The sequence below is a fragment of the Lactuca serriola genome, chromosome 3 (assembly GCF_051521515.1).
Source record: "Lactuca serriola cultivar US96UC23 chromosome 3, Lser_US96UC23_V15, whole genome shotgun sequence".
Lineage (NCBI taxonomy): Eukaryota > Viridiplantae > Streptophyta > Magnoliopsida > Asterales > Asteraceae > Lactuca > Lactuca serriola.
In genome coordinates this window covers 54,676,224-54,691,662 of record NC_136410.1, presented here as the reverse complement: position 1 = coordinate 54,691,662, position 15,439 = coordinate 54,676,224, and the positions used below count along the sequence as shown (strand labels likewise).

Below are 15,439 nucleotides of genomic sequence, written 5' to 3'. Positions count from 1 at the left end.
TTGAGATAACGAAGCGTTGTTCAAGTGCAGAGTCACTGCCTTTCAGGTGAGTGCATAGTTACTTTCATCTTACACATAAAGATGAAGTATTTTTTATAAATTACGTGCTATGTGTGCTTATTATCTGAATACTTGTTGTCTAGGCTGGATGAACGATTTTATACATGTTTTAAATGATTTAAACTGTATATGTATTTTATATCTACGATAATGTTGGGGTAAAACATGGGTAGATGTAATAGATGGAGTATGAGTTGGATGATGAGGGTGAGAGGTGGACGATGTGAAAAGCCTTTTTCCCAAATGATGGCCCCGTCATTCAGCAGAGTATGGATGACAACCACGGACTATTCTAGACAGTCCAGTGGAACACTAGCAAGATCGCAACCTGTAGGTGTTGTGAACGATGTGTTCACCCGGTGTACTCTAAACCTTGGTGACCATGCAGACTTGGTGCCTAAACCCTGGTGATCATGCAGACTTGATGCCTAAACCTTGGTGATCATGCTGACTCGATGCCTAAACCCTGGCGATTATGCAGTCTTGGTGACCGTTGTGTAAACTGTGGCAACGATAGACTTCGTGTCGATTCCTTAGGATGATCCTTAGGAATGAGTGAACGAGAAATAGCTGATTCTTAGGGTAGATCCTTAGGAATAAAGAAGATAATGGGTATGGGTAATTGGGTTAACTATTTGATGATTAAACATAATAATTATATTATTGTGGGTTGAAAACCCTATGTACTCACCAGGTTTCCCAACCTGACTCACTCAATTTATTTATATCACATGTGTCGATATGAAGTTACATTACACTAGAGATTAAGGAGATATAAATCACTAGTGATAATGAATGTAAGTTCTGTTTATGCTTATGTTTCTGTATTGACGATGACATCCCAAATGTTTTAAAATGAATAAAAATACATTTCTTCAGAAATGCTTTGATAACGTATTTATCATGTTTTACTGGGAACAAATTCCGCAACATTTTTATTAAAAGAGGTACTCTGATTTTTATAAAGCATAAACAAAATCGGTCTTTTATGGTCGTGAAAATGGGGATGTCACATATAAGCACGAAACAATATTTCTCAACCACTATATACAGACAGGGGCTAGACATAAAACACCGGAGGCAGGACCATTTTGGCATATAGCATTTCTGAAATCCAACAACCCTATGCAGTCCTTTAAACCAAATTCCCCGTACCACAAGTGGTTAAAAGATATTATAACGATACTTATATAACTCATAATAATAGCCTAAATACTTATTATAATGTCCTAATAACATTACTATATTAAAACATAAGATATACTAACGATAGGGTAGACGTAGCTCACTTACAACGTGTTTTTCGCAAAACTGGGCTTCGTTGGAGCAGCGTTCCCGAGCCGAAAAGCTCTTCTTCTTGGAGCCCTCTGGCACCCACGTGTCGTCATCTTATTCCAAGTCGTGGAGAAGAAGGTGTGGCCCAGATTGCGCCACGTGTCACTTCCATATTACCCCACAAACTAATTATCTTCTAAAATCCGTAACTTTCACATACGAGCTCCGTTTTTGACGTTCTTTATATCCACGCGTAGGCGGGACCGTACTATACAACTTTCATTTAGACTCCATCGGCTAATTTTGATTTATTTTTAAAGTTATATTTTTAACAGGCTAGGACATGAATAATCCGTTAAAAATTCATAATTTCTTCATTCGACGTCCGTTTCCGTCTGTCTTTTTACCGTTGCGCTACTATTAATGAGATCTTCAATTCTCGTTTAGGTTGTGTCGGCCAAAAACCGCTCGAGTTAAAATTCGAGTTTCGGGTCGTGCACTGCTATGCCAAATCTTAGAAAATTCATAACTTCCTCATACGAAGTCAGATTTGGACGTTTTTTTTTTATTTTGTATGTTCTCGGTTTAACGTATATTACAACTTTTGTTTAGATCAATAAGTCTAAAAAGTCCTCTATCGTAAATTCACTATTTACGTCTCCCGGTGCCATGTCGATTTTCCATAAAACTTCGACGGGCCATAACTTCTTCGTTATAATTCGAATTTCGGCGTTTATATGTACGAAACCCTTGTAACATATACTACAACTTGGTTAAAATTAATCCTTCTAACTAATCTTTCATCAAAAACACATTTTTGACGCTCATTATCTCTAAATTGACTAGCCCCGGATCTGCGGGTGTTACATTTTATTAGGCCCTCCTTTATTGATTGCTTGGTTTCTTACTTTGATACTGATTGGGTCGGTTGTCCTCAAACTCGTTGGTCCACTTTTGGGTTCTGTGTTTATTTTGGCACTAATCTCATCTCCTGGTCTTTCAAACGACAACATGTCGTGTCTCGGTCCTCATCTGAGGCTGAGTATTGTAGGGTTGCAAATGTGGTTGTTGAAGTTGCTTGGATTCGTAACATTCTTCTTGAATTATCTTGTCCATTATCTAAAGCTAAGATTTATGAGTGTCATGTATTTATCTTTTAACCCTGTACAACACCAACGTACCAAGCATGTGGAAATAAGTTTATATTTTGTTAGCGAATGTGTTGTTATTGGACATGTGCGTGTTTTGCATATGCCTTCAGCTTATCAGTATGTTTATATATTTACTAAGGGTCTTTCCACTCAGTTGTTTTTAGATTTTCGGGACAGTTTAAACATTTGTAAACGCTATGGTCGGCAAATATTTGTGCTCTGAATCAAAAGAAACGAGTTTCGCTATTGACGTTTGATTCACCTAAGAAAACTGTGACGGTGTACGATGATGTTGTCGTTAAATTGAAAGGTTTTGTCGCCGTTACGAACTTCCATCGTGTCGCGGTTACAAGAACCGTAATCGTCGATTAACATAGCTTAACAGTGACGATGCCAAAAAAGTGTTTTTGTGATTGAGAAGCTCGTAAGATCAAGTAAAAGAAAAGTAAAATAAAAATAATAATGAAACGAAAAAGACAAAAAAGTGTTTTTTGTGATCGACAAAGCTCATACGATCAAGTATTTAAAACCACATGGGCAACCAACCACATAGAAATTTTATTAATTTCCCTTACTACTATGATCGTTTAACCACAAGGATAAGTTGCATAATTTTATCTTAGCAAAAATTACGAATATATTGGAAATCTGGCTGCTAATGATAAAATGTCCACAAACAACTAGTTGTAGTTAAGATTTTTTTTTTTATTTTTTTATTATTATTATTTTTTTTAAATTTATAATTTTTTTTTTTTTTTAACAAATAACTAACATCTACCAAACCACCGTTCATTCATGAACACAGTTCCCCCTTCCCCCCTAACCCCCACCTTGTTCTAACCCCCACTTCGTCCATATATACATACGCACCACAACCACCACCACCGTCGACACCCACCACCCATGACTCCTGTCTCAATCATTCCAATGGCTTCCGATCCCAATCTCACAGTTCTTGAACACTCCCAAATATCGCCACCACCGGCCACCATTGGCCACCGCTCACTTCCGCTTACTTTCTTCGACATTACATGGCTACTCTTCCCTCCGGTCCACCATATTTTCTTCTACGAGTTCCCCCACTCTAAATCCCATTTCATGGAAACCATTGTTCCCAATTTAAAACACTCTTTATCCCTCACTCTTCAGCACTTTTTCCCATTCGTTGGCAATTTGATTGTATTTCCCAATCCCAATAATTCCGGCGTCATCAGAAAACCAGAAATTCAACACGTAGAAGGTGATTCCGTTACTCTTACTATCGCAGAGTGTGATCTTGATTTTGATGATTTATCTGGAAATCATCAACGAAAATGTGAAAACTTCTATCCACTCGTACCTCCATTGGGTAATGCCGTGAAAGCATCTGATTACGTCTCAATCCCACTTTTCTCCGTCCAAGTGACGTTTTTCCGGGACGCCGGAATCGCCATCGGAATGACGAATCATCATAGCCTCGGTGACGCCAACACCCGTTTCGGTTTCTTGAAAGCTTGGAGTTCGATTGCTACATCTGGTGGAGATGAATCATTCTTAGCGACTGGATCTCAACCAATCTTCGAAAGACTGATTGACTTCCCGAAATTAGATGAAAATAAGTTGAACAAAACAAATCTTGACACTTTCTATCAACCTCCGGCCCTGATTTGTTCTTCTGATAAAGTCCGGGCAACATTCGTGTTAACCCGAACAAATATCAATCAATTGAAGAAACGGGTTCTAACCCAACAGCCAGAACTTGAATACATATCATCTTTTACAGTAACATGTGGTTACATATGGAGTTGCATTGCGAAAGCACGAGTCAAAATGGGAGAAAAAAAGGGTGAAGACGAGTTAGAACAGTTCATTCTCACCGTCGATTGTCGATCCCGATTAGACCCGCCGGTGCCGGCGACCTATTTTGGTAACTGCGGTGCACCATGTATCGCAACCATAAAAAACACAGTTTTAGCCGGAGAAAATGGATCTGTAATCGCTGCTAAGTTCATCGGAGAGGCTATTAGCAAAATGGTTAAGAATAAGGACGGAATCTTGAAAGATGTGGAGAGGTGGCACGATGGTTTCAAGATTCCGGCGAGGAAGATCGGTGTTGCGGGGACACCAAAGCTCGATTTCTATGGCATTGATTTTGGGTGGGGGAAGGTGAAAAAGTATGAAGCTGTTTCGATTGACTATAATGGATCGGTTTCTATCAATTCATGCAAACAATCAACACAAGATGTTGAAATTGGATTGTGTTTTTCGAGTGTGGAAATGGAGGCGTTTGCGAATATCTTTAATGGCGGATTAGAGAACTGAATTCCGTAGGAGCTTTTTCTATGTATTAATGTTGACTATTTTGATTTCTTCTAAATCATCAAAATATTTCTAAATAAAGTTGCAAGTATCCATATTTGTATGAGAACTTCTTTAAACGTTTCGAATTTCAACTAGACGCTTGGGTTCTTCTTCAACCGGATTATATACCATAATTTTGTGCAGTATGTGAAGGTAAAAGCCAAAAGTGGGATGATCTTAAAGATGAGGTGAATATGAACTCAGTTCAAGGTTAGAAAGAGTGATCATTAATATATTTATTCTTTCTGTATACAACACTAAAGTATGCTTAATCGTAGAAATTAAGGGGTATTTGGCTTAGCTTTTCACAGCCAAAAGTCCTTTTTAGAAAAGAAAAAAAAAAAACAAAAGATGTTTGGTAAACTAATTTTAAAAAATTATTTTTGAAATTTTTATACAAGGAAAATCAACTTTTTGGAAAAATTAAGAAATTCTGACTTTTTGTAACTTTTTCTAAAAGACTTTTAGGCTTTAAGAAGTTAAGCCAAACACCCCCTAAATATCCTCCTACTTCTTTTAAGGTTTTGATATTGTTTTACACTTTCCCATTAATTGATATTTTTAATTAGACTAAAATATTACACTAATGACCATCATTCTTGTAGTGTGTTTTGATTTTTTCATTTATTATCAAACACAATAAAAGATACGTAAATCAAATGCGAAATAGTAAAGAAGCAACTAATTGATTATTCATGTCGATATGCCATATTCACTTATTACCCCTAATAAATTAAATAATACTATTGTTAATGGTTATTGTTGCTGTAAGTTGTAACATCATAAGTTGTAGAAAGATTTAATTTCTCTGTTTATAATTAAAATTAGGATTGTAAACATAACTATCAAAGACTTTCGACAAAACTTCATAAATGGTCCCCATGGTATCTCAAAATCAAAAATTTAGTTTTTAAGTTCAAAAAACTTCATTGATGGTCTCTATGGTTTTAAGACTTATGCCTTTTCTATTTTTTTTAGTATTAATTTTACTTAATCCTATTTAAAAAAATAGGAAAACAAAAGAGTAAATTACACAAATGGTCCATATGGTTTGTGGTAATTTACGCGCTTGGTCTCTAACTTATTTTTGTAACTCGAAAGGTCCCTATCGTTTATTTTTGTTACGCAATTGGTCCCTACTATTTGTTTTTGTTACGCGCTTGGCCCTTATCTTACCTAAAATGACTATTATTTAAATAAGAAAAAATGGTAGGGTATGTAAGGTCATGTAAGTGGGTGGGGTTGAGGGTGTCTTTATTTAAATAAATTAAAAAATCAAGGGAAACATAGTCTTTTTAGGTAAGACAGAGACCAAATGCGTAACAAAAACAAACAATAGGGACCTTCCGAGTTAAAAAAATAAGTTAGAGACCAAACATGAAAATTACCCTAAACCATATGGACCATTCGTGTAATTTTATCAAAACAAAATTAATAATTCATTGGGTTAACATCTCTCTCTCTCTCTCTCTCACTCTCACTCAACAAATTTGTTAATAGATTTTTTCTAGGTATTAAAACAATTCCTATATAATGTGCACATGTTAGGTTGAAGGTGACCGGAGTCGTAGTTCATCATATTTCCGTTTTGAATACATCTTGAAGGGCATCAAAGTTCATTCTTACCACTATCGCCATTCATTTGGAGATTTTTAGGTATGTTTTTGGTTTGATTTCAACAAAATGGTTTACCACCATCCTGGAGAGAGAACACATGGGGTGGGAGGAGGAAACTTTGGAATCGATCTTGTATAAAGAGACGGTGTCAGCGTCTAAAGATAGGACTTGTCGCAATTCCTTATCCACTTTCCCGTTACATCTATAAATCTTTGAGGTTGATTTCATTATTTTCCCAACCTACGTTTCCTGCAATCTCGACACAGTTAATGGCTTCATGTCACCTTCTACACAAGGAAAAATAGCGTATCTATTTTGTTGTAAGCTTGAGTCTATAAATAACCCAAAGGAACTCGTCAAAACATTGATTAACTGCTGGTTTTGGCGCATTCATCCATGACATCATTGCTTTAAGGTGTTGCACTGGGTGTTGCCTATAGTAGTAAACTAAATAAGTTGTGTATCTCCATCTTTCCTTCTCGATAAAACTAATATCCAAGAAACGAGCTTATGAAGCCCCAATACATATAAACATCCTCGAAGTCTTGACTAGATCGGAATCCCCAGAATCAAACCTTATTTTGATCCTCCCTCATCCTCCTTCATCGCCACTGTCAAAAAATTGATTTCTGAAACCTTATCTTAATCTGAATCGATTTCTAATATGAAACCTGAATCTAAATTTGATCTGAATCAGTTTCTTATCTGAAATTTCCTTTTGGAAGTTCTTGGTACTACCAATCATACACAACAAACACATCGATTCAACCTTAATTCACCATTTTCTCAATTTTTTATTTGGCCATCGAACACGATTCGCATAACAGCTGTAAAAACAACAAATCAATATGAGAACACATTAAACTTATGAGAGAGATAAGGATGGAAAGATGAAGCCAGTTACGAGAGAACATAAAGGTATCGTTAGCTCCACAGATCTCTATTACTTTGAACATTCTCTCTTAGTTCAAACCCTAATTTGTGTGAGTTTCAATTGCAGAAAAATAATTTTAATTCATCTCTATTTAATCGACTTCAATTCAAAGACGCGTCAAAAAAGGAGGCGATCGTGGATGTAGAGAGTAATGATTTCAATCAAAGATGATGAAAGGAAGAAAAAAATAGCGACGGTTCGAAATTTAACGGACGGGGTGGATGGTTTGAGGATAGAGAGACGATTATATAAATGGTAGAAGAGGTGTGGTGGTTCAGAGGTTGTGGTCAACGATGTTGGAAGTTGACTTTACATGGATCTTACGTGTGTGTGTGTTGGATCAAAAATATGGTTTATACTTTACTTTTCTAGAAAAAATATAATTTTTGTGTCTTGGACCGTAAACAATTTGGTGTTTACGGCCGTAAAGTGTTTACGGCTGTGTTTACGACCGTAAACCCATTTACGGCCCATGTTCTCCTAGTATAAATATAGGTGTTAGGGTGTGAAGAATAGATTGATGAACAGAAGAGAGTACACGGTCTAGAGAGAAGAGTGTGTGTTAGTGTGTATGAATCTCTTGTATCCGGATCATAATTCATATCAATACATACAAGATTCATATTATTCTTCTTCTATTTCTCTTCTGTTTTATCTGACATCATCCGTTTGATTGGGATTCCGCACCATCAAACGGATTTGACTGATACACGGGCAATTAGGGACTTACAATTGGTATCAGAGTCTTGTTGTATCAGTCAAAAGGATTTATTGTTTCATCCAAAAATCGAAGATTCTGTGTTCTCGGTCCAAGCTTACGGCCGTGAACATTGAGTTCACGGCCGCAAACCAGTCAAATTCATCAACCGTGAAGTCTAGATTCTTGGGCCGTAAACCCTATTTTGGTGCAAGTTTGTTAATTTGAAGACCGTACTCTAAATCGCGTTGAACCCTGGACCGTGAATTAAATTAATCTCGTGAATTTTTGTTAACAATTGAACTGAAAAATATTAATCGAAAAATTGAAGTTTACGGCCGCAAACTCCTTCCGGCAGAAAACTATATTTTCCGGCAATAAACTATATTCAGCAGAAAATCTTGTTTCCAGCTGTTAATTTTATTTTATTTTTGGATCTTAATTAATTTTAATTAACTCTCAACCGGAAATTTGAGGCTTACGGCCGCAAACTCCAAGTTTACGGCCGCAAACCCTTTTTGGCAGTGAACTCTTTATACGGCAGTAAATCGGATTTTAACTAAATCAGTTTATATTTTAATTTTTTTTTTAACTTTTGACCTTAAATTTTAACTTTGACTTCCAAGTTTGACCTTTGATCTTAAACTTTGACTTTTTCGTTTAACTTTTAAATTTTCATGTTTGACTTTTTAGTTTAACTTTATAAATTTGACTTTTAAGGTTGACTTTTGAGGTTTATAATCAAAGGGTTTGACTTTTAAGTTTGATTTTGGGTCTTAGTTGTGCCCTTTAATTGATTTTTAGGTCTACGAGGGAGTTGAAACATGAAAGAGAGTCGTAAGGATATGTTAAGACAAAATTTCAACTTTTTCGATTTTATCCCTGGAGAAACCCTCGAAACTCAGTTGCAGCGATTTACCACTCTCACTACTGAGATGAATATAGCTGAGATCTTCTTGTCCAAATCTGAGATAAACAAAAAGCTGTTGAATTCACTTCCAAAATCGTGGGATATGAACGTGACCATCATCAAGAAGACAAAAGATCTCAATCATCTTAATCTTACTGATGTTATTCAAGAACTTGATGCTTTGAAGTGTAGAGAAACAATGAGTTCTGAAAACATTCCGGTCACTGAAGTTACATGTACTCCAGCTTGTGAAGCTACAATTAAATTTCTTCGGGAACAAACTGATTTATTAAAAAGAGAAGTTGAGGACCTGAAATATGAAGGATATCAACTCAGGAAAGGACAGAAACCCCTGAAGGCTGAATTAGAAGCAAAAACCAAGGACTTTAGGAAACTTCAGGAAGAGTATAGCAACAAGTGTGAAAATTATGATTATGTTAAGAGACAACTTGCTGCTGTAACTGAAGAACTTGACGCTTTAAAAATCAAGTGTGGAAAAACTGATGTCAGTTTCAAAAATTATACTGCGTCAAGTCAGACAGTCAATTCCTTATATGAAACCCAATTAAAATTCAAAGAAAATCAAAACAAGGGTCTAGGGTATGATAGTGTACCTCCTCCGTATAATCATAACTACACATCCATCCCTATGACACAGGACGAAACTGACAGGGAGCCACATCTTCAATATGGCAAACGAGTTGGATTTGTGTCGGGAGGAGTTATTAATATTGAAGATACTAATGTTGCTACTTCTTGTGCAGGCAAAGTAACAGAGGATGAGAACAAGGAGAGTTCTTCTGAACAAACAAACGACCCCTTGAACTCTGAATATGTTGCTTCTAATCAACCTGCTGTTGAGAAATACATGCCTCCAATTCCAGTGCAAAAGAGTGCCTATTGCAAGTGTGCATCTCGGATCAATAAGAGACAAGGCAAGGATACACCACCAGGGGCAGGAATAAATAACTTCACAATGAAGAAAATGACTTGTTTTCACTGTGGAACACCTGGACACATTGCCAGAAATTGTCCTAATCGTGCATACGTTCCCTACTATGCACAAGGACGGCAAAACGCGCCAAGTGGGAGATACTTCAAAAGAAATCCTTCCAGTTCACGTTCAGACAATGTTGAAGGGAACGCGCAGAAGGCTAAGAATCAATCCCACAAGGCCAAGAATCTAGATCCCAAGGGCAAGAAGGGAATGCCAGCCAAGAAGCCCAATCCAAGAGATGCTCCTGTGAAGCCAAGACCGGTTAGGTCAAAGTCATCTCGGCAGCCGGCTTCGAGTTCCAAATCAAGTGTCGAGGCACCCATCGGATCGAACAAGAAATGGGTTAAACCCGAATATAGATGGGTACCAAAGGTGAAAACTCCTAAATCTTCTAATGACTCTAATATTTCATCGTCTTCTGTTTGTGATAAGAAAGATATGTCATGGGAGAGAGTACCCTGCATTTATGACAAAGGTCGACCCAGTTTCAAAATGGACTGGGTTCCAAAGACCAACTAATCTCGCTCTGTGTCGGAGCAGCTATGGAGGCATATCATCAGACTTCGATTTGTTGGTAGTGGCTGCTCCAGGCACATGATAGGAGGCATCTCTCAACTGTACAACATTCAGAACTTTGTTCGAGAGTATGTGTCCTTTGTGGGAAAGGAAAGAAAGGGAGAAAAGAAGGGATCACATGGGGTTAGTGCTTAATGATATGAAGAATTTTCGGATCTGTTCTGAGATTATGCTTGCTGTTCTCAGACCTTCTGAATGCAGATTCAATCGGTGAATTACGGTTTGCGTTTTCTTCTCTATACTCCTGAGTTTTTCTTAAGATGATTCGCTTTAAAGACTAATTTTTGTTTTAGGATAGTTTAAATTTGCGTATTTATTTTCGTTTCTCTCCTATGCACAAATTTAGGGGGAGAAATAAAAACAAAACAAAATTTTTTTTAAAAAAAATCCAAAAACATTAGAAAATCAGAAAATCCAAAAATATGGTGTTAATGGAATGTGCTTGCAAGAGATGTTTTGGGAAATGAAATTAACAAGTGATAACGGACAATCTGAATTGGCGTAAAGTACCTAAGTTGAATCGTCTACGCTCTGTGCTCGATGTGCTGGTAGGCACGAAAGATTTTAAATGGACTTGACTAGGAAAAGTTGAACCTAATGAATTTTAAGGACTTGACAAACCTTGACCTAGTTAGATCCGTTTAACCTGATGTCACGACGCTCGGATAGGTTGAGCATGGAGATATACATGGGAATCTACTTGTCACATTAATTGAACCCGTACTTGGAACCGTGGCTTAACTTTTCCTCGATGTGCGGATTCTGTTCTTAATTCCGGTTGGATGGGGCGACTGGTAAATTCCGATAAATTAGGTCTGTAGAATATCATTTTCTTTCTTTCCGTCTGTTAGCCATATGTTGTCTCCTTTGTGCAACTTCTAATCCGACCTGGTACACAACATATGCAACTCTATTTCTTTGCAGGCTATATATGTGAAATACTTCTTATCTATTAGCCATATGTTGTCTCCTTTGCACGACTTCTAATCCGACCTGGTAAACAGCATATGCAACCTTCTTCTTCTTAACCCCTCTAAAGTAGTTAGTAATAGAATTCTGAATCTATCCTCTCTCTGAAAGGATGTCTGCTCACCCGGTGTAAGGAGTACTCCAGAAGTTCTTGATGGCTGGGGCATATCAGGAAGCGGGAAACACGTTCCAGTACACTTAAAATTGAACTCGTACATATTTTATGTAGATCTCGCTGCTCGATTTAGGTGGACAACAATATCCCTGGTTGTAGTCAGTTAAATGGTCATAAGGTGAATTTATTTAAGATTTAGGAGTTATCATAATAACAAAAATTTACAATTAGATAAATGCCTGAATCATGTCATTGGTAAAATGTGCAAAAATGTCACAAATCTTTCGTGTTTAAGTGGACCACAATACTGGCAATCAGTCAGACGAAGATGTGAAGATAAGGGTACCGACAAGTGGAATAAGGTTGTCCAACAACTTTGATCCCAAATCACTCTTAAAGTTAGCTATTACTTTGGTTTTTGTTAAGTTTGTTCATAGTGTTCTTCTAATTTAAATATTAGGGGAGAATTAAAATCTAAAAAAATAAATAAATAAACAAAACAAAATTAAAAAATTAAAAAAATTGAAAATCAAAATAGTGTTATTTCTGTTTTATTTTTTGTTCTAAGTTTTCTTTTAGTCTTGTTTTGTCTTGAAAAGTGATTTCAGGTGAAGATGAAACTCATGGAGTTTGTGTTGAAGATTTCTGATCCAAAAGCTTCGTTCGTGAGCATCGAAGAATTCTCATTCGAAGGAGCAAGAAATGAAGATTATTCTTTCAAATTCAATCTTTCAACCCCAGAAGCAAGGTGAAGCTGAAATTGAAGATTATGTGATGGATTGCATTGAAGCCTCCTCAATCAGTCTGCTGCTATCTTTGAACCTGCTGAAGTGATCCAGAAGATTTGTTCTCTTTGAAGTTCTCTCTGAAGATTCTCAAGATGAAAGCGTCATCTTTCAAGAATCAGTACATCAAGCATCCTCACCCAATGTGCGTTCAATTCCAAATCTTGAAAAATTGCCCAAGTGCTCAAGATGAAGTCATTATTTGAAGATAAATGTTGAAGCCAAGCTATCATTGAAGATTGACAAGAAGAGCCAACTACTTTTTAGGGGGAACTTGTTGGGTCAATTAAGAAAAGAAAGTTATAAACCAAGGGGGGGATTGTTGGGTCAAAAATATGGTTTATACTTTACTTTTCTAGAAAAATATATTTTTGTGTCTTGGACCGTAAACAACTTGGTGTTTACGGCCGTAAAGTGTTTACGGCTGTGTTTACGGCCATAAACCCATTTACGGCCCATGTTATCCGGCCCATGTTATCCTAGTATAAATATAGGTGTTAGGGTGTGAGGAATAGATTGATGAACAGAAGATAGTACACAGTCTAGAGAGAAGAGTGTGTGTTAGTGTGTGTGAATCTCTTGTATCCGGATCATAATTCATATCAATACATACAAGATTCATATTATTCTTCTTCTCTTTCTCTTCTATTTTATCTGACATCATCCGTTTGATTGGGATTCCGCACCATCAAACGGATCTGACTGATACACGGGCAAATTAGGGATTTACAGTGTGTGTGTGTGTGTGTGAGAGAGAGAGAGAGAGAAAGAGATGTGGGCCCAATGAGTTATTTATTTGTTTTTCTGTTTTTTTAAAATAGGATTAGGTAAAATTAATTCTAGAAAAAACTTCATATATGGTCCCTGTGGTATCTCGAAATATGAAGTTTAGTCCCTAAGTTCACAAAATCTCACAAATGGTCCCTGTAGTTTTAAAACTTTTAACAAACGGTCATTTTCACTAACTTTGTTAGCTTTTGGCCGTTAACTAAAGGGCATTTCTTTCATTTCACTACCACAGGGACCATTTATGAAGTTGTTTTTTTTAAATAAAAAATAAAATATAATTGTTTAATATATAAAGGGTCTCTCTCTTTTCCTCATCACCCAAAAAAACACACCACCCCCTATTTCTTCTTCCCCATCTACAACCCTATCTTTTCTTTGTGTAGTCCAAAAAAACAAGAGTAAGATTATGATAAATCACAAAGCTTTTGACTTTGGATCTTGACTCAATTTTATGTAACCACAAAACTATTGTGTCAAGATTCTTGATAAAATCCAAATCTGTAAAACCCCATCTTGATTTTTGTTTCTTTTGTTTTGAATTGATGCTAAAGCTAATGGATTCTGGTTATGAAGATTTAGTTGATAAATTTGGGAACTTACTTTATCTGCATAAAAATTATAAGAGAACTGCAATTACTTAGTGTCGAATGAGGTAGATGAAGAGAGCGTTGTTGCAGCTCCGACTCCTTGAAGAATCGAAGCCATTACCTTCAGTTCACTGGAATCCTAGAAGAAAACAAAAAATTCAGCAGACTATCAATGTTTTAAAATCAAGATAACACAAGAATATGTGATTCCAGGGAGGAATCATCAGTTTCTGAACAAATCCTAAGTGGGGAAACTGAAAGTCAAACATTAATGAAAGGACAGATTAGGGGAATAGGTGAATACACAGACCAAATAAATGAGTGACTGATGATCCAGAGTTTACCAGTTCTGATTTAGATCAATTAAACCAAATAAATGAGCATAGATATTTAGAATTTCGAAAATGGCTTTCAAAACATGGTATAACTTTGATGATCAAACCTCCATAACTAGAGCTTTAGTCGATGTTAGAATACTTGAATCGACGACATAGGAACTCTTGGCTAGGATTAAGCGGCCTCTGAATCGGCCTCTATTGGATGTGGTAGCAAGAATCGTCGATTAATAAGGCCCAGGTAGGGTTTTAGCGGTGGCGGAGCTTACAAAAACTTTAATGGGTTGAACAAGAAGGAGTATCTTGTACTCATGCTGGTTTCAATTCATTTTAGAGAGGGGGAGAGAGGGAGAGAGAAAGATAAAGAGAGAGAGAGAGATACATCGATCGTAGAACTATGTTGTCGACGACTCGTGCGAAATCAAGGGCTTACGCCGGAGAAAGCGTTACGTCGTTGCCCTTTTCCGATGGTGGTGTTCATATCTTCCAGTGGTGGCATTGGAGGCGACGGTGTTCATATATTCTGAGCAAGTTCGATGGTGCTGGTAATTCTTTATGAAAATGGAAGAAGATGGTGTGGTAGGCTGCTGGAGAGAGAGAGAGAGAGAGACCCTTATTTGTAACGCCCGTAGATCCGGGCTAGTCAATTTAGAGATAATAGGGGTCGAAAACGACTTTTCGACAAAAGATTATTTAAAATAAATAATCTTAACCAAGTTGTAGAATATGTCTCAAGGGTTCCGTACATATAAAGAGCGCTAAAATCCGAGTTGTAACGAAGAAGTTATGGCTGAAAATCAGCTGATTTCCACTCTACAATCAAATGTTCAGCGAAACATTTGTGACATTTTTGGTGAAAAGTTTGTTTATTTATTAAATGAATGACTATAAGCAAAAAATATTGTGCGTTTATAATTTAAAGCAACGAGTACTTACAGATGTGCTATATTTGCTTTGTGAACCTTCTTTTATGTCCGTTTAGGAAAGGTTGTCAAGATCGGGATCCTACCTAGCAGTGACGAATCTAGAACAAAATATCACGTGGTTCCCAAATTAAGTGAATCAATAAAAAAAATCAACAACACTTGTGAGGGGTCGGGTCGGGGTCGTGTATGATTTAATAAAATATAACTGAAAAAATCGATCATGCACCACCAATTAAAATTTTAAAAAACCGATTGAAATATACTTGAAAAAACACTGGTTGATTATTAGTGTATTGATACCTTATTATTTGATAAAAACTATATATTATATTTAACCGTATATATATTTAACAGCACAAATGCCCCATGTAACGTA

General features: G+C 36.6%; 1 protein-coding gene across 1 annotated transcript; it reads left to right on the top strand.

Moving 5' to 3' along the window:
• Positions 1–3,288: 3,288 nt before the first annotated feature.
• On the top strand, positions 3,289–4,893 carry LOC145092294 (malonyl-coenzyme A:anthocyanin 3-O-glucoside-6''-O-malonyltransferase-like). The gene has a single exon (XM_079030220.1). It carries the CDS (start codon positions 3,390–3,392, stop codon positions 4,785–4,787), a length of 1,398 nt encoding a protein of 465 aa, XP_078886346.1. The 5' UTR covers positions 3,289–3,389; the 3' UTR covers positions 4,788–4,893.
• Positions 4,894–15,439: the final 10,546 nt, after the last annotated feature.

What these genes read in the sequence shown, in the direction of transcription:
- LOC145092294 (XM_079030220.1), top strand. Translation starts at nt 3,390, where the DNA reads ATGACTCCTGTCTCAATCATTCCAATGGCTTCCGATCCCAATCTCACA.